Genomic DNA, 22,917 nt, shown 5'->3' on the forward strand with positions numbered 1-22,917 from the left:
CCCAAGAAGTTGCAATAACTTTACACAGTTCGACTGTAAATGAATACTAGAGGACCAAAGGTCCTGTACTCTCGAGGTCCATTTTTCATGATAATAATGAAAATGCAGTACATGTACTACTCTTTTAGTTATACATATTTGTTCTCTTTAACAAGTGCCCTGGGGCACTACGGCGAGACTGTGGTGTTTCACACCTATCACTAAAATTTTACAAATTTTGCAGACATGCAATGTTTTTGCCCATTCACATCAAGTGATGTAGTCATCCGCATATTAATTCATGAATTATCGATGAAATATTATTCAAAAATCTTTTTCTTATTATTGTGATCAACTTTTATCACCATGCAACCCAATAGGCCTATAATGCGATATAATCTTCAATACAAAGTCGCCGGAACTATTTTAACAGCGTATTTAAAGGGGTCATGAAGAGGTTTTTGAGATATGGCTTAATGTATTTTTTGTCATCAATTATACCTTATTTATTGATTAAGTGGTCAAGAAATAAGTTTTTAATTCTTCACTTAGTGTTAAAATGAGACTTTTGATCAGACGCGCTGATTCCTTCCCAACTGGAAGTGTGACGTCATTCTGAGAACCCAAACCAAAACAACATGGTGTAGTGTATAGAAACGGGTGATACTAACAGCGATAAATGTGCAAAATAGTGACTCAAATACATTAGATTCCAATCAAACGTCTGATGTTTAGGAAGCCAACAGTTGTCATTAATAGACAGTCGAAATTATTCCATTTAATTTAGACCTGATGCCTTAGAACGAAGGAATTTGTGACTATAGAGTACAGCATATTTCTACGTCGGGAGCAGCGAGCATTCATCGTCATTAAGTCATTCCCTCTGTAAAAACCACGCGGAGGGGATGACTGATATAGGCTAGACATCGAAGATATTTCTGTGGGTAGAGATATTTTTATCCAGTACTGAACCATAAAAGCGTCCTGAAACCATAAACTTGTTTGTGAATCCCAGCCCAGCCTGCGCCATCCCGGCCATTGAATAGTAATGTGTGCTGCATACATACTACAGCGATGTGGGTCACTGGGGAAAGCCAGTACTAAATGCAGTGGAAAGCGCGCATCTCTTACTACGTATTTAATTCACGAAAATAGCTTCACTTGGCAGGATAAAAGGCTCTTAGATGATGATAATAATAATAATAATAATAAATTGTCATTTATATAGCGCAAGGCTCCTTGAGAATATAAGTTCAAATGCGCTCCTCTAGAAACTATAAGTAGCTGGCACGGAATAGAACGGTTTTGAGTGTTCGCTTGAATGATTCACAAGACAAAGACTTGTCAGGTATGTCCGCAAGAAGGTTATTCCACAGTCTGGGAGCATATGTGGAGAATGTTCTGCCATCATATGAAGACAAGCGGAAAATAGGAACAACCAGTCTCTCCTGATTGGCAGAACATAGAAGTCTGACAGGTACATAGACTTGTAATAATCCGGATAAGTATACGGAAGTCAGGTTATTCAATGCCTTGAACGTTAACAGAACGACTTTATACTGGATTCTTGCAGAAACAGGTAGCCAGTGTAGGTCCTGAAGAACTGGCGTGATATGGTCGAATTTGTGTGACCTAGATACCAAACGTGAAGCTGAATTCTGGAGAACTTGGAGTTTATGCGTTAAGTCTGCAGATAATCCAATTAACAAACTGTTGCAATAGTCGATGCGAGATAGGACTAGTGCCTGCTCAAGAGATTTAGTTGCTTCAGTACTAAGCTGGCTGCGCACTCTGGCAATGTTGCGTAAATGGAAGTATCCTGTTTTGAGAACATAATTAACATGATGTTTCATGCTAAGTTGTGGGTCGACCAGCACACCGAGATTACGCACTGGGTGAGCAGAGACTGGCACATTCAAAGATTTAATGCTAATAGCACGTATCCTGTCTGCTGTACCTATGAGGAGAATCTCTGTTTTTGTTGGGTTGGCCTTCAGGAAATTCTCACTGTACCACAAATTTATGGCCACTAGGCATGATTCAACTTTGGAGAACTGCAGCTGAACCGACACTGAATCACGAACAGAGGTAATAAGTCTGTACACCTGATTATCGTCAGCAAATCCAAGGCGGCGCATATCATGTGAATTTATAAGCTCACCAAGAGGCAGAATATACAATAGAAATAACAGAGGCCCTAACACAGACCCCTGAGGCAAGCCATACTTCAACTTCACTGATGACGAGTGAACACCATTTACAACAACAATCTGACACCGCTCAGTCAGTTATGATCTAAACCACTCAAGTACAAGACCGCTTACACCAAGGTAATTCCTCAAGCGCGATAAGAGTACCTCATGATCGACCGTATCGAATGCAGCGCTCAAGTTAAGTAAGACGAGTATTGCAACACCACCACTATCAACCATACAATGAATATCATTCTGAAGATGATAAAAACATAAGTTTTGTGTATCCAAGTTTATGTGTGCCGTAATATTTGCGAGAATCTTTCTCTAAAGTGTGAAGCTAGTTAACACATAGGCTGGGTGTTCTCGCTCTTACGATCCATCATCTTGGGGCCAAATCTTTGGTTTCGGCCCTAAAATTTGTCGCTGCCTTTGTACAGTTCATAGCTACACACAGCCAAGGTATTCGAAAGATGGTAAAATTAGCGCGATATTCAACGAAAATGAGTGTTGTATAATAACGCTTCTGAGTGTGCTGCAGGCGATGTGTTCTCAGAATGACGTCATCAACATCACTGCGCAAATGCGAGCGTCCTGTTGCTAGGGCATTTGCTATGGGCTTTTGCGAGTTTGGATAAAGATATTTTAATAAATTTTTCACGAGACTACCATAGATGCATACGGTGAATGTTTTATACAAAAAAAATTAGATTTAAAATTTTTTTCAAAACCTCTTCATGACCCCTTTAACCTCATTTTTTGGAACTTTCATTAAATCAATGACTGTAAAAACAATGTGCTTTGGTTGGCGGTACACATACATGACACGATGCCAACACGCTAGTAACACTAGCTCTCTTTTTCCTCTGGAGCTAAAAATCAATTACTATCTTATTTTTCATACCATCAGGATCATGAATCAAGCAGCGCTTCAACATATGATATATCCCGATCTTCACTGTTCCATATGTGGCCTGTCGAAGAATTGCAGGAGGTAACCTAAATAACAAAAAACATAAGTTTTAGAGAACAAATCAACCAGGAATTCATCTGTACCGATTTTGATGTGTCATCTTGGATAAACCACCACCCCGCATTACTGCCTAATGGAATCTATCGATATATTGACTTGGAACTAGTCAAAAAAAGGAGTCTATCAGCTTATATAGCTCTGCTGTGTGATTTGAAAAAATGGAAGCTGCATACCTAGGGTGCCCCCTTTTGGCCAAATCCAAAAAGGGCTCTGTACTTTGTAGGTATTGGTCCATAGAACATTCATACCAAATTTCGACTTGAGCAATTTGAAGAAATAGAAACTCCACCCCCAGGGGTGCCCCCTGGTGGACGAATCAAAAAAATGGCTCTGTAACTTCATAGTCCGTGGTCCATAGCACATTCACACCAAATTTGGAATTGATCTGATTAAAACTGTAGGACAAGTAGCGCTTTGAAGAAACAGAAACTCCACCCCAAGGGGGAAGAATCCAAAAAATGCTCTGTATCTTTATAGGCCTTGGTCCATAGAACATTGATACCAAATTTATCTGATTAAAACTGTAGGACTAGTAGCAATTACATTATGAACTCAAACCCCAGGGGCGCCCCCTGGGGGACGAATTCAAAAAATGGCTGGCTCTAACTTTATAGGCCTAGGTCCATAGAACATTCATACCAAATTTGGAATTGTTCCGATTAAAACTGTAGGACTAGTAGCGGAGCTAATAAAAACCTCTATATACTGCCAAAATTCCAAAACACCAATGTGTGTGGCTTTGTGGGAGTTGACTGTATATGTATTAGGTCACAGGCACTCGCTGATGGTCTTGGGATACAGTTGCTGGGGTTTTTGATAGTGTATCTGTGTTTTGAGTGGTTATTCTGCAATAAATCCGAGAAAAAATGTCTTGGTACTGGTGATACGTTAAAAAAGATAATGGCCGCTGGCTCCACACACGGCGACCTCACAAAACACTAAAAAACTTTATTTTTCAATCTAAAATTAAAACTTTTATTTCATATAATACTTACTAGTGATATGACAGTTATATATCCTATTATTCCATCCAATTGTGAGACACAATCAATTTGTGAAACGTCTTTAGTAATATATAAGAAAAGGTAGTAGACGAAGTGTGAGCGTATAGGAAAAACTTTACAGGCGTTGAGACGGCAACACTAGGTTAATGTTTTGTAATGCTGTAATGTTTTTCCTATACGCTCACGCTTCGTCAACTACCTTTTCTTTTATATCACTAAAGACGTTTCATAAATCAATAGTGTCTCACAAACGGATGGAATAATAGGATATATAACTGTCATATCACTAGTAAGTGTCAAATAAAATAAAAGTTTTGATTTTAGATTGAAAAATGAGTTTTTTTCAGTATTTCAGGAGCCAGCGGCCATTATCTTTTTAAACGTATCAGTACCAAGACGGATTTTTCTCGGATTTATTGCAGAATAACGAGTGAAAACACAAATTCACTATCAAAAACCCCAGCAACTGTATCCCAAGCCCATCGGCGAGTGCCTGTGATTAGGTTCACACATTTGCGGCCAATTGTTATTCTAAAACGCAAATTGATCATAAGTTCTCATACAGGGTAGCCACTTTCCTCCCATTTTACAAATCAAAAATGAGTTTTCCGGATTTTATCACTTGAACAAACAAAATGAATCAGAGAAATACCGAATGAATTCCGAGTGAATCAGAGAAATTTCTAGATCTAAAATGTTACAATTCATTCATATTGATTGAACCATGGACTGATATAGAAACACATCAATAGCATCATCCAAATTCCCTTGCAATATGTAGCATCTTATTCTATTCTGCAGTATGTTTTGGGCCCAGTTTCGCAAAGTATAATAAACTTTGATTATAATTAAAACTTAAATCATAATTAAATATTTTCTAAATAATGATTAGTTAATAACGATTAAAATTTAGTTGCACGAAAGGGTTTAATTACAAAATTTTACCAGTGACTGTACCACGTAGTGTAGCTGTGGTATGAAAGTCACCAGTGACCCTGTATGACGTAAAGAACTGCTGGTTAATCTTTGTGAAGGTGAGTGATAAACACCACCAACTGAAATAGCTTGGAACATATTGACAATATATTAAAGAATATTTTAAGAGCCTTTTATGAAGTTTCCCAGACATTCCTAAACAAACTAAAAAAATTCATAAAACTAAGGACTTATCTTGTTCTGGATAATTAGTGTTCTAATTTCCAGGAATTTAAGGACACTTGTAAACTCTGCGATCACCATTCAACCCAATATGATACTAAGTGATGTGAACTATTCCTTTAGCGCAGATAACCTAATTTATTGGATCTTTCATGAACTCAGTAACTGCTAAATTGTTGTGCTTTGGTTCACAGTAAACCCTACGAAATGATACTTAAAACTCCTACAGAGCTAATGAAATGTGACCCTGGTGAAGTGGCTACATACCCTGAATATAAAGATCGAACTCCTTCATCACATGAGATTCGTAGTAAAGCATGGAACATTCCACGATAACGAACCACAGATGTTACCCCAGTAGTCTGCCCTTGGAGCTGTAAACGTGTTTTCGTCAGATCAATCGGAAAAGTTGCTGTAAAAAATGCGATATGAACCTAAACTTAGAACCATAGAACTGACAATTAATACGAAGCCGACAGCTACTTCAACATTGTTTGAAAAACTTCATGTTGCAATATTGAAATATTCCAAGATAATTAACAACTAGGGACACCATGGACACCATGCCCACTTGTAACTGGTTTCAAATGCTCAACAATTGATTGTGATAACAAACTAGGCCTATGCCTAGGTACCAATATAATATGGAAATACTAAGTTATTCGACAATTGAACGCCCCCTGGTGACCATATGCAAAACCAAATGACATCGAAACTCACCACAATCATAGAACATGTCATGAGCTACAACTTTGCAACTGATTGTGGTAACAAAATGTGCGTAGGTATCAAATGTTGGAAAACATTTTTCCACCTACGAATGAATACTAATGACACCAAGATGGCCGCCAATTGCGTGATAAATGGCAGATCAAAAATACCTGTCTCAGGTATTAAATATACCATTCCAAAGGATACCCATCACTAATTACAATGAAAAATGGCAACCTAGTAGGGAGCTACAGGACTCGGAATTTTGGGTACAAAAAAGATCATAGGACAGCTATCATAAGTCCAATCGACCAAATTTTTCTTATGCTGATGGGCCCTTGGGGGATTCAAATATATATGATAGATCAAGGTAATTGATCAAAGCATCTTCAGAATTTCCATCAAAAACTTCAAAAATGTGCAAAATGTGCTGATTTTGAGAAACGACAATGGCTGCCACTCAGCCATCTTGATTCTGACAGGGCCAGTTTTTGACGTGTCTAGGGTAGATACATGTGTAACCCAAATATCAAGACATTACACTGAAGCGTCTTTAAAACTTCCCAAAATAACTGGATTCCGTCCACGGATGGACGGACGGACGACGGACGAAGTGAACGCAATAGCCTGCTGGGACTCAAGTCCCAAGTGGGCTAAAAAGTATTCATTGAGTGACCATGAGAATTATAGGCCTAGAATTTTGGCATTAAATAATTTTGCCTATTCAGAACATGTGAATTCATTACATGATACGTCAAATCTAAGAAGATTTCACTAATGAATTAAATGCGCAGTTGCTAAATTACATATCTAAAAAAAATTATGAAAAGTTATTAAGTAAATGCACGTCAGTTACTTCAGTTGATAAGACAAATTTAAGAAGATTTCAAATTTATAATACAAATAATTAAATCAAAGTAGAACCATTATTTGTTATCAAATGTTAAAATTGTAATTAAATGTTTTACCAAGTTTGTTTTCTGGTGTTATCATGATATGAAATTAACTACATTACCAAGTTAGTAATCATAGACTGGGAAATCTTTTCCCTGGGATATTTTTTCGGGGACATATTTTCCAGGACATTATGGCTATGCCTAATATCCAATTTTTTTTCCTTAACTTACCGAATTCAGCAACGCATGAGGCAAAACCTCCAAATACAAATGGCCTCCAATCTTTCCAATTTTTGGGACCTTTTTTTTTCATCACACTCAAGAAGGATAATTCACAGAGGAGGCAATGAAATGGGTAGGCGTATCTGCAAAATAATTCAGAAGCGATGAATCCAAGGAATATACAAACTTCATGCCAGAGCCACAGGAACTCCTACTCTGAACAGATTCCTATCGTTCATTAAAATCAGAAATTTGAAGTTGAATTTTATTTTGCCGTATTTCTGTTAAATTTCCTTTCCAAAACTGAAATACATTCATTTCGAGATTAAACTGGGATTGGAACTAAATACAATTTGTTGTGACATACTGGATTTTTGGGGTCCCTTTGATGTGTTTCAATGCCTTTTAGGGTTGAAACGTTACCAATGGCTGCATTTTTGTATCTCAGTAATCCTGAAGATGACCTTTAGGTTATAGTCAAAATGTTGAATCAATACACTACTAGCTCAGAGAAAATTGAGAAAAGGTATTCAAATTCAAATAGTTTTTGCAGTTCATCAAGTAAGGTACAGTCAAACAGAAAATGGGATTCGTCCTCTAAAGTATTACAAGCAGTGCATATTCATAAGGTTAGAAAATGTGTTCACAGGTAAAATATAGGACATGACCCTAAATTCAAATCAACTAGTGACAAGTCATCATCAAGTTTTATAATTATTCTCATACTGGCTAAAATTGGTCAGACCCTATAGGCCTATAACACATTTTGTATTTATGGCGGACACGAAAGTGAAGGTGCTGGTCACGGAATATATGTTGTGTTCATTATGAAAAAGATTTGCTGTTTGTCATAAATTGCTGCGTCCAAATGCAGGATAAACCACAATCATCAAAAGTTTTCTTTATATAGGCCTATGATAGCCAAGGGCTCTTAAATTTATCCCTTAAATTTAAACAAATTGAAAGACATTTTATATAGTATTGCATTAAGTTTGGTTTGCTTAAATCCAGATACTGATTTTACCCAAAAGTTAATCATCCTGCGTCTAACATCTATATATAGGCATAAAGGATAACGTCCTCTGATAATACTGTTAAATTGCGAGAATATTTCGTCACTTTCATTAAAATTTTACAGAAGAAACAATGAATATTTTCTAATAAATCAATATGTTCATATCCCCAGATCTCACTACATGCCTATAGGAGCAACACACATATCAAATAAATTAAACATAATAGGCCTATCTATCGGGAGTTTGAAACGTCTGCCTTTTTGGACAATTGAAAAGATAGCTCTCATTGCTTTATCGTAAAAGTACTTTCTTGCCTCAGCAAAGTTACCATTCCAATTAAATTTTACTCCGTAATAAACATAATCTTCAACTAGGCCTACCTCTAACTTTTGATCGTCAAACATAAATTTCGAAATCGGTTTATCCGGGCTTCACTTCATGCAAAAACTAGTAGGCCTATCTCATATGCTCTCCTCTATATATAGGCCTACTAAAATATACCACTTGTACTCAAATGAATTCAATAATTTCCATGTTTGACTTTGAAAATGTGTTCTATATTAATATTCTTGCAGCGCGTTCGATAACCTTCTCCGAGTAAGTCTGGATATACCCAGGGATCACCCGAGTGCGTACGATTTATCCGTCATGTGTCAGTGATAGTTTGGGCTTCCCCGGGGAAGTAACCTGCTCCGGGAGTCGCTCACTTTAAACATCCCTGGGGAAGCCCAAACTATCAAGTGACGGATAAATCAAATGGGTCCGGGTGATCACCGGGTAGCGGGTAGACCCTGGCTTACTCGGAAAAGATAATCGAGTAGGCCTACACTATTGATGATTTACATGGGAACCGGAGAATTAATTGATTTAATTTGAATTTAATTTATTGCCACAATCAGGATTTTCAATGAGCTTACGGACTCAATTGATAAAATGTAGAAATTCAATATGTCAATAGATATATCAAATTTTTTTGATAGATCTTAAGACAACAGCTTGGTACTATACTAGGTTAGGGTAAGTAGGCCCCATTTCAGGACTTGGGATAGGTTATATATTATAGGTTATATATTGATTAGGCCCTATAAAAAGCTTACCACCAACGATTAGGTAACTAACTAAATTGGAATTAGAGCTACTGTCTGTCACACCTGCTCTCCGTGCGACGTTTTGGTCCGTAATTTTGTTAATAATCAATTGATCTGTGAATACTATCTATCAATTTGGGCGCTATTGCACTTTCATATCCCCCTCCCAAAAATTCTTATTTCTGTATAGGCCTATTATTAATCAGGGAGGTCTGTAGAGTCAAAATAAATTACTTTTGACCAAAAAAAAATTTTTTCCCACGTCAAAATTCTGATAATTGGGGGCCGATTTCCTCGAATCAAACCGTCGAGTCAGCCATCGTTTTTGGGCATATAACTTTCCTTCATCAGAACATCTTTAAATCAATAGCTACACATGAAAATGATGCAAATGTACGTCATTTTCAGAGATGGTTATGTTTGAAAACATGGTTTTGGAAACTTTTAATATCATGACATTTCAGTGGAGGGTTAGAAACTTTGATTGACATCCAATATAGAGCCGTTGACGTCGCGAATCGGCAAATTTACCCAAAATATCAAAATTTTAATATAGAACTAGGGGTCCAGGGACACCATGCCCAATGCTCAACAATCCAACAATTTCAATATTCAACGCCCCCTGGTGACCATACAAAAACCAATGACCTTGAACCTCACCAGAATCATAGAACATGTCAGCAGCTACAATTTTGTAATTGATTGTGATAACAAAATATGTCTCGTTTTTACAATTTAACATGGAAATACTAAGTATTCTACTATTCAACGCCCCCTGGTGACCATATTCAAAACCCAATGACCTTAAAACTCACCATTATCATAGAACATGTCATAAACTACAACTTTGCAATTGATCATGGTAACAGAATATGCCTAGATACCAATCTAATAAGGAAATACTAAGTTATTCTACTATTCACCGCCCCCAGGTGACCATATAGAATAACTAATGTCCTTAAAACTCACCACAATCATAGATGATGTCATGAGCTACAACTTTGCAATCAATTGTGGTAACAAAATATGCTTAGGTATCAATATAATGTGGAAAAACTTTGTCCCATCCACCAATGAGTTCTGATGATACCAAGATGGCTGCCAATTGCGTCACAATTGACCGATCAAAAATACCTGGCTCAGGTATAAAACAACCCTTTCGAAAGAATACCCTTCACAAATTGCAATGAGAAATGGCAAACTAGTAGGAAGCTACAGGACTCAGAATTTGGGCCAAAATTGACATTTTTGGGCATTAAAAAGGTCATAGGACGGCCATCTTGAGTCCGACTTACCCAATTTTTCTTATGGTGATGGGCCCTTGGGGGATTCAAATAGCCTACATATGAAAGATCAAGGTAAGTGATTTAAGCGTCTTCAAAATTTCCCTCAAAAAGTTCAAAAAGTGTAAAAAGTGCTGATTTTGACGAACAACAATGGCTGCCAGTCGGCCATCTTGATTCTGACAGGGCCAGTTTTTGGGTTGAAGTTGTGTCTAGGGTAGATACATGTAATAAACCAAATATCAAGACATTACCTTGAAGCATCGTCAAGCTTCCCAAAATAACTGGATTCCGTCTACGGACGGACGAACGCTCGAACGGACGAAAAGTGAAGGCAATAGCCCGCTGGGACTATAGTCCCAAGTGGGGTAAAAAGTAAGTTTTTTGGTCAAAAGTTACTCATTCAGAATCCCTAAACCTCCCTGTTAGCCTAATAAATATGTAGAAATTAAAATTTTTGGGAGGGGGATACGAAAGTGCAATAGCGCCTCAATTTGTTCGGTAAGATATTTGCATTCAGAAATGAATTATGAATTGGCATAAATTAGTGTGTGTTTTCATCTATCGGCGATTGTTTACCTAGCACACGCTCGCTTAATGCTGAAAAACAGCTTATGCGGCCCGTCATATGGCGCCACCCACTGATTTGTTACGCTAATGAGGTGATGACGTGAGTGTAACGTTTCCGAGTGTCCGCGGATCGGATTTTTAAGCATTACGCGAGCGTATGCCAAGTGAACTATCGCTCATAAATGAAAACAACAACTTCAGCAAAAATTGATGTTTATTTCTGCACAGGCACTCGCCGATGGGCTTGGGATAGGTACAGTTGCTGGGGTTTTTGATAGTGTATCTATGTTTTGAGTGGTTATTCTGGAATAAATCCGAGAAAAAATGTCTTGGTACTGATGATACGTTTAAAAAGATAATGGCTGCTGGCTCCACGCACGGCGACCTCACAAAACACTAACAAACTTCGTTTTTCAATCTAAAATTAAAACTTTTATTTTATATGATACTTACTAGTGATAGGACAGTTAGGCCCTAGGTCTATAGCCTATATCATTTATATTACTAAAGACGTTTCATAAATCAATAGTGTCTCACAAATGGATGGAATAATAGGATATATAACTGTCATATCACTAGTAAGTGTCATATAAAATAAAAGTTTTGACTTTAGATTGAAAAACGAAGTTTGTTCAGTAGGCCTATTTTGTGAGGTCGCCGTGTGTGGAGCCAGCGGCCATTATCTTTTTAAACGTATCAGTACCAAGACGGATTTTTCTCGGATTTATTGCAGAATAACGAGTGAAAACATAAATACACTATCAAAAACCCCAGCAACTGTATCCCAAGCCCATCTGCGGGTGCCTGTGATTTCTGAATGCAAATTCCTCACTGAACCAATTTTGATGCATAATAAAAGGTAGATTAACTGATTATTAACGAAATTACGGACCAAAACGTCGCACAGAGAGCAGGTGTGACAGACAGTAGGCCCGCCACTAGGCTTCAAAAGAAAAGGTGGTTGTGAGTGATACAATATATAGTCACCAAGTCGCACTCCTCCAAAAATAAGCAACAGCAACTTGCAAGGGACAATAAAAATATATTGAATTGAATCACTCAGTCAGACTTGGGCTTAGTTAGTTACCTAATCGTTGGTGGTAAGCTAATTTTTATTATCGAATGGGCTTATACCAATTCAATTGTGGTTTGTGTAAATATCCGATCGTGAAACTAAACCAAAAGACAGGTTACTGACTAATTCTGGGCTCTTCTTACCTATTTTTCGGTCTTTGAGTTTCTAATAAATGATCTGATCGTTGACTCCGCAGACAGTTCGATCACGAGTAAAATCGTGGGTTGGTGTACACTTGACCAACGAGGGCCTGATAAAAGCTCCTTACCAAGAAGGGCCCAAAAAGGAGATGGACGTCGGTAAGGGATATTTCGGAATGGCATAGGAGTATGTTGTTTCGTCAGACAGGATTTTAGAAATTTTCATTTTCAACGTTGTTAAAAAATGGCGGAAAGTTCAACTGTAGACTGGGGTCTGATTATTTCTTCTTCTTCTTCCGATATCTGTCAACATCAACTGGTTGATGAAACACAGTGTATGGGTGTGCGCAAATAAATATATACAGACATTACTAATAAATTTAGTATTAATATTAGTATTATTTCACATGGCTTAGGATAGACTGGTTGCCGGTCTCTACCTTCAGTTAGACCGCGAATGCAGGTGGCGCAGAATTGGACAGGCGACCAGTCTAGGCTCAGGAGGGACCTGAGCATGAGAACCCGATATTTTTCGAGAAAAAAAAAATGTTCGAAATTAAGTTCGCAAAATCTAGCGATTTGAAATTAATTAAGTTAGCATGCAAAGAAATTAAATCAAACTTAGGAAATTCCAAAGAAGCATGTGCTTCGTTGCAACGAAAATTGGGACCTCAAAAACATCGGAGAGTGCGAGTCAGTGAAGGGTCATTCTTCAATAAATGAACGAGCGATATCCTGTCTCCGGTGTGTTGTGGCCATAGGATCCGCAAAAATAAATATTTTTAATTTTTTCCTTTAGATCAATGTTCTAGGAGATATTCTATTTTACCCAATATCAAAAGAAAATGTTTATATTTAGCAACCACAGAAAAAATATTTTGTCAAAAGTTCAACAACCCCCATTTTCTTCATGTACATGTCGAATGCTGTATTTAGGCCTGTAGGCCTACTGTACGTGTATTACCACGAACCGTTGGGAATGGTATTTCAAATTGGTTTGCATTGTAAATGCGTGTATTTCACAAAAATACTTTATCAGCGTCACGTTTGTCATCATGAGTCATGCTGTAATGACTTTGATGTATGTCTCTTAGAGTAATCATAAATAGATATATTTCTATGTTGCAAATAGAGAAACAGTATTGCTATCAATTGAAACAAAAATTATTGAAAAGTATCAAAGATCGAATGCAGTAAAACTAATGTACCGTAATTTCAGATTTCCCGGGATAAAAATCATAAGTTTTATCTTACGTAGAATCAGTTGAAATCATAAACGTCTTTGATTTTGTCATGATAATTCCTGAAAAGTCTAAAGATATTGTAGTAGTGAGAGTTTTAAGATGTGTTTGATACATTTCATATTAATAGCTTGTGAATCCAAAAGTAAGTGCGTGACGCTGACGAAATTTCAATGACGTCATACATTCGAGACGTCGTATCTACGTATAAACTATAGGTAATGATTGTGTCACTGCCAATACTGTTTTTCTGATAGGTATTTATTGGAAATATCTATGCATCACAAAATCCAGAAACAGGAATCATTTTTTTCAAAGCTTTTTCATGTCTGAAATCGTTCAATTACCGAAGAATGACCCTAACGCTACCAACTGAAACACGAAGCCGAAATTGCTTTGCTTCTGTTAAACTACTTATAGCCTTACCCTAACCTACCCTACTATAATACCTAATCCTAACCCTACACCTTACCCTAACCCCGCCCCTACCTTACTCTAACCCTAAACCTCTGGGCCATCTAGACCCTAAATCCGATTGAAAAAGCCGCCATTTTTAAAGATCGCATATCTGATACAGGCCCGAACGCAGCCTCTCTTTTTTGAGTGGACGAAGGGTTGAACTTAATTCAGCGTCGGTGGCCATTGTGAGCGCCGTAGGTGTGAAGCCTTTTAGGGGGGTTTGGGGGCCTTCCCAAGAAAATTTTGAAAATAGAAACGTTCTGATAGATACATTTTTTGCCAAATTTTATTGAATGTTTCATATAAAAATGTCACTGAAAAAATGTACCGTTATTAATCCTGGAAAAATAGTCAGCAGTTTTTATTAGGTCTATTCCGGTAATCCAACAACATGCGGAATCCTTATCGTTTCTGGCAAATTGCTAGTCTATATTTATAGTTTTATGAATGTGAGCAAGTGCAAGAGAAGAGAGACGAGAAATCAAGTCTAAGAAATTTTCTTTGACAAAAAGTGGTGGAACTCGAGATTTTTTTTTTGGGGGGGGGTAGCATTTGCACCCAACGGCATCCCCCCTGGGAAGGGATAAAAGGGTCATCCTGAGCCATGCATGCGAAGACTAATTGCCGGTCTCTACCTTCAGTTTGAGAAGTTCGGTCGTCGTTGTCCAGGTGTTGCCCATACCGTACGGTCTAAAAATTAAAGTCCCGTTCGAAATTCATCGGCAATATTTTTTGACGACCCGCTACTGAGTACAGATGTCCAGATCCAGATCGAATTTTTATATGCATAGACGCAGTCCTGAACAAACCTTGCCCTTCGAAGGGACACTCACGGTTTGGAAGAGGGCAATTAACACGCAGAGAAGGGGACGAAAGGGGCAGCCGAAATTTTAACTGAAACGGCACATTGATATTGTTCGGCCTTTTTTTCGAGTACCGGTCGTTATAGGCGGCACTTTTGGTTTGGAATAGGACACATGACGGCGATGGTGAAGACAGAAATTGCAGATGTCTAACACTGAAGGAGCACTAGCATAACTATTCTGCTTAATTTCCAAGGGACGCTTTTTAAGATCATTGTAGCACTTGAATTTCCAAGGTAAAAGAATAAACAAGCACTTTTTCAGCTCCAATTTTTATCTGCATCTCTATTCTGCTGGTTTTGGTTTATTTTCAATGATTGTTCGTCTCTAAATCATAAAATGGTTACCCGGTACCGGTACCAAATTTTCTGAAATTTCTGCCATCACTTTGGAAGTGCCCTTCTTAGATAGATCATACAGCCTTCAATACTGTCTTAACCTAAACCCGGATCCCGGCGACGTCAATCGACAAAATTGGACCGAAACAATATAATAACCACCATCCTGACTAACAGACATTACTGAACTGAACCAGCTATGCAGCAAGGAGGCAATTTGTTTGTTCACTTGATAAGGATTGATTGATCATTTTGTATACCCGCTAGTTGAGGGTGGGCCGTAAACGGGCCTAAAACAACAAAAGAACGGGAATATATGAATAAAACACAATCACCTTTTCTGTAGCTTAAAGGTTGTTCTGTGATAGGAAGATGTCTCACAACCGTTTCTAAAAGATACCGCACAATTGATAATTCCATCACACCACCACCCACAACCTTTGGCTTGACTGGGCTCAATAAAGCTACCATAAAAGGTCTTTTATGATCAGGTGTACATAGGGGATGATGTGCGATTCTGAAATCTGACCCTAACATTTAAACAAACTGTTCAACAACTCTTTGTTGAAGAGTTTGAAAAACTACTTGTAAATATCAATCGCGAAAACAAACGGTGTTACCTTATCGGTGACTATAATATAGATTTATCCAAATTTGATGAGCACAGAAATACTGAGGTGTTAACAGATACTCTGGTTTCATCATCTTTTTTACCATTGATTGATAAGCCTACCAGAGTAACCACGAACACATCCACTGTTATTGATAATATCTCTACTACTGATCTAAATGTCAATCATACCTCCGGGATTATTTGTAACTGATTTATCGTATCATTATCCTGTTTTTACAATGTGCAAGAAGATTTTAAATTGTTCAAATAACAGACAAAATATGAAGCGTTCTTACTGTGCTAAAAATAGATCCAAGTATCGTAGACTCCTATTAAGCACTGATTGGAATGATATTTATTCATGCTCAGAAGTTCTCAAATAAAATTAATCTTGCGTTTAATGAAGCTTTTCCCCTTCTCCCGACCCAACTAAATGATAGACAATGCCTTGAGAAGCCGTGGATTACTCCAGCGATATTCAGCTCCATTAAGCACAAAAACCGACTTTATAAGAAATCAATTCGTTCTACATCCGTGGATGTCAAGAATAGTTACAATTCTTATAAAGACATTCTTACTAAAATCTTAAGAAAAGCTGAATCTGATTATTATTCTCAAAAGTTTACGCATATAGGTACTGATATGAAACTTAAATGGAAACTTATTAACCAGATACTTCGTAAATCATCTTCTCCTATTTTACCTAGTGTTCTTAAACAAAATAACCAGGAATTCAAAGGCGACTATCGCATAGCGTGTGGGTTTAACGACTACTTTTCTAAAATAGGCTCGCAAATATCTGAGACTATACCCGATGTCCCTGGTCATTACTACACATATTACCTGAAAGATCGTACTAACGAAAATTTCTTTATGTTTCCTACTAATCCTTGTGAAATTGAATCTATAGTTAGAAATTTTTATCCGAAAAAAAGTGCAGGGTTGGATGGTATTAGTACATCTTTACTTAAAGACACAATAGATCTAATAAATGCTCCTTTATCGCATATATTTAATTGTAGCTTCTATACTGGTATTGTTCCGTTTGGCATGAAACAAGCCAAAGTTTACCCGTTATTTAAATCAGGAGATTCGGAAAATTTCAATAATTATCGTCCAATCTCTATTCTTCCGGTATTTTCAAAGATTTTAGAAAAGCTGGTCTTTAACAGATTATCCTCCTTCTCAATAAACATAACGTTATTTCTTCAAATCAGTTCGGTTTTCGATCGAATCATTCCACAGCACTTGCGCTTGCCAAAGTAACAGACACCCTGACATCATACCTTGACAAAGAATATTCAGCCATAGGCATTTTCTTAGACCTAAAGAAGGCATTCGACACGGTCAACCACACAATTCTGCTCGGTAAATTGGATCACTATGGTATTCGGGGTTTACCTCTCAAATGGTTCGAAAGTTACCTGTCTGATCGTGGTCAAATTGTTTGTTTTAATGGTATTAACTCGTCAAGAAGGGGTATTACTATCGGAGTTCCCCAAGGTTCTATTCTCGGTCCTCTTTTATATCTATTATTCATAAATGATTGTGTCAATGCTTCAAAAATTCTTGACTTGACCCTTTTTGCAGGTGACACAACATGCTTCGCTTATTCAAAAGATCATAAGATGATATTCCAACTGATAAACAATGAACTCATCAAACTTCGAATGTGGTTTCAAGTTAACAAATTGTCTCTTAACCTTGAAAAATGTTATTTTATGATTTTCGGAAATTTCAAGGGTACCCCTTGTGCTATAAAAATTGGAAATGTCCAAATAAAGCAAGTTCATTCCACAAAATTTCTTGGTTTATATATCGATAGTAAACTGACGTGGTCTGACCACATATCATTTGTCTGTAAAAAGATCTCTCGTAGTATTGGTGTTTTAAATAGAGTTAAAAGACGATTGCCAGTTTCAGTGATGAAAAACTTATACTATAGTTTTGTCTACCCGTATCTCCAATACTGCAATTTTATATGGGGCAATAACTACGAATCGAGAATCAGGCCAATAATCCTACTTCAAAAGCGGGCGATCAGGGTTATATCGAAGGTTACCTTCTTTGATCATACAGCCCCCATCTTCAAAAACTTAGGTATCCTCACTTTTCGAGCAATGACGAAATTTCAATTGTGCTTTTTCATATTTAAATATAAGAATTCACTACTGCCTAACTCATTTTCAGATTATTTTCATTAAATTCCGACTTTCACCATCATCATACTCGAACCCTAGAACCAATCGAAAGAAATTTTCATTAAAAGTATCAGCCCCTTTAACTTGGAATAACTTACCTTACTCACTGAAGATCATTGGATCAGTATCCTCTCCAGTTTTTAAACGTGCTCTCAAACAGTATCTCCTCAATTAATGTTTCGATTACTTTGCCAGTCTCTGCCATCTGGCACTTAAATATTTTCTGTGTGAATGTGGTGTGAAAGAGAGTGTGATTGATTGGGTGTACGAGGGTGGCATGAATACCATATAAACCCTAAAAGGTTTCTTCATGTTTCCCTCCATCTTGAATTTTAGTATTTGTATTACTTTGAACGATTATTATAATTCAAAATGGAAAAATAAAATTATTATTATTATTATTATTATTATCTCTTTCGTTACCGAACTACGGTATCGTAGTGAATGGAACTACATGTACCGGTACAAAGAAAAGAGAACTACTCGATTCAGTGTAAAAGTCTAGAGTAAAATGTATTTTTTTTTAAGATAAAAAATAAGATATAATACGCATGCGCAGGCACCGGGTGATGAGAGGACGTCACTGATATGATCTAGATGTAAAAAGATCGTTAGGTTATAAGAGACGGGTTCCACTTTTACCACAAAAAGCCATAAAATAGTAATGTCAAATGAGAGCAGTTTTGGAGAATTAATGCGTCGTCCTCGACAATCTAATCTCGCACAAGTGACAGGCCTAGTACCGATATAATTGATTCCAGTATAATGGGAGGGCATCGTAATTGGTCGGTCGAGTTGCTTGAAACCAGCTCGGAGGGCAAAACAGTATCCTCATAAGGTTATTTACAGCTTGGTTTACAAGTAGTTTTAAGAGGAATACAAAATTAAGTTGTAAAAACCATGGGATACTTTAGTGCCAAGCAGGATGTCAACTGGGAGGACCATTTTTTCACCAAAGGCCAGGAAATATGGCGTTTCCTTAGTGGACATCTGAATGATCGAACGGAAGGCCATTGGACATGCTGGTAGTCGTTCATCCCAATTTGTTCCAAGTTCTTTTACAGAGACAGTCAACATTGATTTAAGCGACTTATTGAAGTTCGCTACTTGTCCATTTCCGTGTGGATGGAAGGCCGTAGGTTCGAGTTTTCTCAATGCCCATAGTCGAACACATCTATTTGAAAACGGCAGACTCGGAGCTCAAATTTCTTGCACTGCAATCGCATCAAAAACATGATTAAGTCAGAATGTTTAGTAAGTTTTGAAGTTCGTTTAATTAAAATACCATTGCAGTTCCAGTGAAGGATTTTCAAGTCAGTGTTTTCATAAGGACATTGTTGGCTTAATGTTTCCAGATCATGGAAAGGGGAGCTATTCGCTTTTAAGGATTTTTCCGGTGGCATACTATAGTCACAGTTTCTTATAACGTCAGCCACGGGCCGGAATCTCGAAATTTTGTGGTGGTACAATGTAGATGATCTTTTGAAAGTTTTCAAGACTTTATTTTCTTAAACTCTGGATGGTTCTAAAAGTATCCTTCAATGGCGTGTACCCGCAACGCTACTGTGGCTATCGAGGATTCCACTTATGGCAGGGGACCGCCAGGTTCGCTAGTGGTTAGGCCCTACTCAGTTACCGCGGTTCATATTTTTGGAAAATAAAGATTATTTCGTTCGAACGAAATGAGTGACCTCAACAACTTATACTGAATGGGAATTGTCTATCGGATGGCCCAGGATCACGTTTACAAATTTCGTTTTGGCTATCTCAGTTGTCACTTTATATTGAACCGCAGTCCTGACATTAACAACGCGCTGAGATTTAACCTATTCAAGCAGTGCGTTGAGGGTCTTCCAGAGTGTTCTGATCATAGGGGCCTATGTTTACACTTGAATAATCTAGCGTAGTATAAAAAAGATAACTCTTAACAACCTCATTACAGACCTTTTAGCAAATGCCATGGTCTACAACACTCCCACCGTTGAATTTACTATGCCTTCGTTTTGACAGATATTAGATTTACTTATCTATTTACCGTTCATTACAACTGTTATTATTTGCTAGTTCACAGTGACTATTTCGTTTGAAATACATATTTCGTATCGTGTCAAGGCAATCCAATTTTTATTTGATTTTATTATTGTGGTTATTTGGGATTTTCATTGAGAAATAAATTGTAAATTTTCGACAATTTAATTTCTTTCTCGATCATGAATCGCAGTTTTGGCGTCGAATTTTGTTGTGACAAGGCGAGAAACATAAATATCACTTTCTACTTTTTGAGAGATTGTTTATTTCCACTGGTTTATGACGTCTTTTTTCACGAATTTTCGAAGAAAACAACATTCGAGCAAAGTAAGAGAACTAAATTTAAAGATTCTTAAAAAATCCTGTCGCGTAATCGGATTCGAACGAAAGGCGGCTTGCAGTTTGATATGAGAACTAAGGCCATACCAAAATAATGGTCTGTTTGCGGCTTGCAGTTTGATATGAGAACTAAGGCCATACCAAAATAATGGTCTGTTTGCCGTAACCCGACCGACCCGACTTCAAAGGTACCGGGTAACGAGTGAAGACTTTTTTCAGGGATTCTTTGAAACAAATTTTATTTTTGACAAAAACGGCCGACCGACCGACCGACAGCCAATTTATGAGATACATATGCTTTAAGTCAAGTGTGCATCGTGTGAAAACATAAAGAACGCGATAAATTAAAAAATATGAGCGCTGCACCGACGTATGTTTTTTGCTAGGTAAGCGTTCCGACATAAGAATATATATTTCTAGAGCTGACATAATACGTTGATGCATTTGCGGCGACGTAAGTTTTTGTGACGACGTAGGTTTTTTTAACTACGTAAGTTATTTCCGAAAATCACCACCAGGTGGCACTGCAGATGTTCATTGAATTGAATTGAATTATATTTTCTTCTCGGAATCAGTCAACCTGGTATGGAAGTCTGAGACCTACGAGCAATTTGTTCACATAATTGCTCGAAGCTGAGACTAACCAGAATATCTTCATCTCCATGCTTTATACAGACGCGCCAAATACACATACACAGCCCAGATTTTCCAGTAATAATGTTTCGTCGAAAATTGCAATTCAATTCGATTGAATGAACATCAGTGCCACCTGGTGGTGATTTTCGGATATAACGTATGCCGTCGCAAAAACTAACGTTGTCACAAAAACTTACGTCGTCAAAAAAACTTACGTCGTCACGAAAACTTACGTCAGTCGTTTGATGTTGCAAACCGCTCGCAAAGTGGTTTAGTCGGTTCACGCAAGATTCATATTTAAGGTGGTTTTTACTGATCACCATTCAAAAAATTTGAGAAATTATTGATAGACTTTAATTAAATATGAGATGATTTGTTGTTTGTGCACACTAGCGAACCTGAGGCGTTTTTACGAGCATCCGATTTTTGCGATCGATCGTAGGAACGCAATTACGAGCACCGATTTTTGCGATCGATTTCACGATCGGCGTTTTACGAACACGATTTTCCGATCGATTTTTGAAATCAACCAACTCGCTCGGCGAGCGATTTGGCGATTTGATTTCCAAGATGGCGGTACCGGGTAGTTCATAACGATACAACTTGTTTTCAACATCGCCATATTTATGTTATGTGATTAGCCAAATCCATCGTCATTTTACGAACGTTCGATTCAATCGCACGATCGGAGCAAATCGTTCACGAAATCGATCGCAAAAATCGGATGCTCGTAAAAACGCCTCTGGTGAATCCTCGCTTGCCACATTCGAACGTAGGGTCCTCTTTGAAGATAGAGACCCGTAACCAGTCTATTCGCAGCTTTGCTGCACGAAAACTTGCACACCAATCAGTCTCGTTGTATTATCGCTGAGGTCAATTACGGGTCATTCTCCAAATTAAGCTGTAATTATTTGTTGCAAAAGGTGATTTTGAGATTTATCTGAACATAGCAAAAACTTCTTAGGTTATTGTTCATATCCTTTTACATTGTTTTTAAAGATCGAAATACATTTACTTTTTGCAAAGAATCATGCGGAATAAGCCGGTTTGATAAACATGTTAATCTATGGTTTGTCAATTCTGTGACGCTAGGTAAAAATGACTCTCACATTATAAATCATGATAAATCAGCTAAACAAACGCGCCCCAATGAATCTTTCTGGTATAAATGATAATGTGCACAGCCCGAACTATCAGTTTTGGCTATGGATCGTAATATCAATTCCGTGACGGTTGCATTGAGGTTGTCACGGAATTGACCGTCACGGAATTGACATTTTCATGAACAAAGGCAGATTATAGGCCTATTAAAGCTTATAGAAATAACTTGATGACTGTTGTGTGGTGAGAGGTAGCAGGCGCACATATCCCCTGAAAATGATACAATACGGCGATCATCAATCTGTTTAGTAGTCGTCACGGAATTGACAGGTAGAAAAAATATGTATAAAGTGTGCACTTAAATTACATTTTTTCACTTAATACATTTTTGAGGTCATGTCATGTAGTGGATAATCCATAGAAGTATGTTTGGTGCATCTGTGGTACAAAAAAATCTGAAATAAATCAATATTTGTAATCATAACACTCGTTTTCAGTACAACTGAATTGAAAAATATTTTTGGGACATCAATAAATCTGAATTTCTTCCATAAATAATGGTAAACTAATCATGAAAACTGGAAATTACGGTAGGCCTATATAGATATGGGTTATAGTCACTTCATATAAGCCACAAAAATTTTTACTGTATTTTAATGGAATTCTGATTGTGTATTCAAAAGTCTTGTCTGGGACATTGAAATTTGTGTGGTGCGATGATAGAAACAATA

The 22,917-nt window shown here is 37.4% G+C and overlaps 2 protein-coding genes across 2 annotated transcripts in view; one reads left to right on the plus strand and one right to left on the minus strand.

The window, feature by feature from the left end:
* LOC141910733 (kidney mitochondrial carrier protein 1-like) overlaps positions 1–12,517 on the minus strand; it is a 41,690-nt gene extending 29,173 nt beyond the window's left edge. Inside the window, exons 1-4 of the mRNA XM_074801478.1 lie at positions 12,371–12,517; positions 7,205–7,338; positions 5,634–5,778; positions 3,076–3,170 (exon numbers count right to left, since the gene is read on the minus strand). Of these exons, the coding sequence (XP_074657579.1) occupies positions 3,076–3,170; positions 5,634–5,778; positions 7,205–7,286 (322 nt within the window). The 5' untranslated portion in view covers positions 7,287–7,338; positions 12,371–12,517. The remainder of the gene's footprint in view (positions 1–3,075; positions 3,171–5,633; positions 5,779–7,204; positions 7,339–12,370) is intronic.
* Positions 1–22,917, plus strand: part of LOC141910735 (uncharacterized) — a 284,387-nt gene that overhangs the window by 104,463 nt on the left and 157,007 nt on the right. The gene's annotated exons all lie outside the window — the stretch shown is intronic.

Source organism: Tubulanus polymorphus, chromosome 9 (genome assembly GCF_964204645.1).
Source record: "Tubulanus polymorphus chromosome 9, tnTubPoly1.2, whole genome shotgun sequence".
NCBI classification, from domain to species: domain Eukaryota; kingdom Metazoa; phylum Nemertea; class Palaeonemertea; order Tubulaniformes; family Tubulanidae; genus Tubulanus; species Tubulanus polymorphus.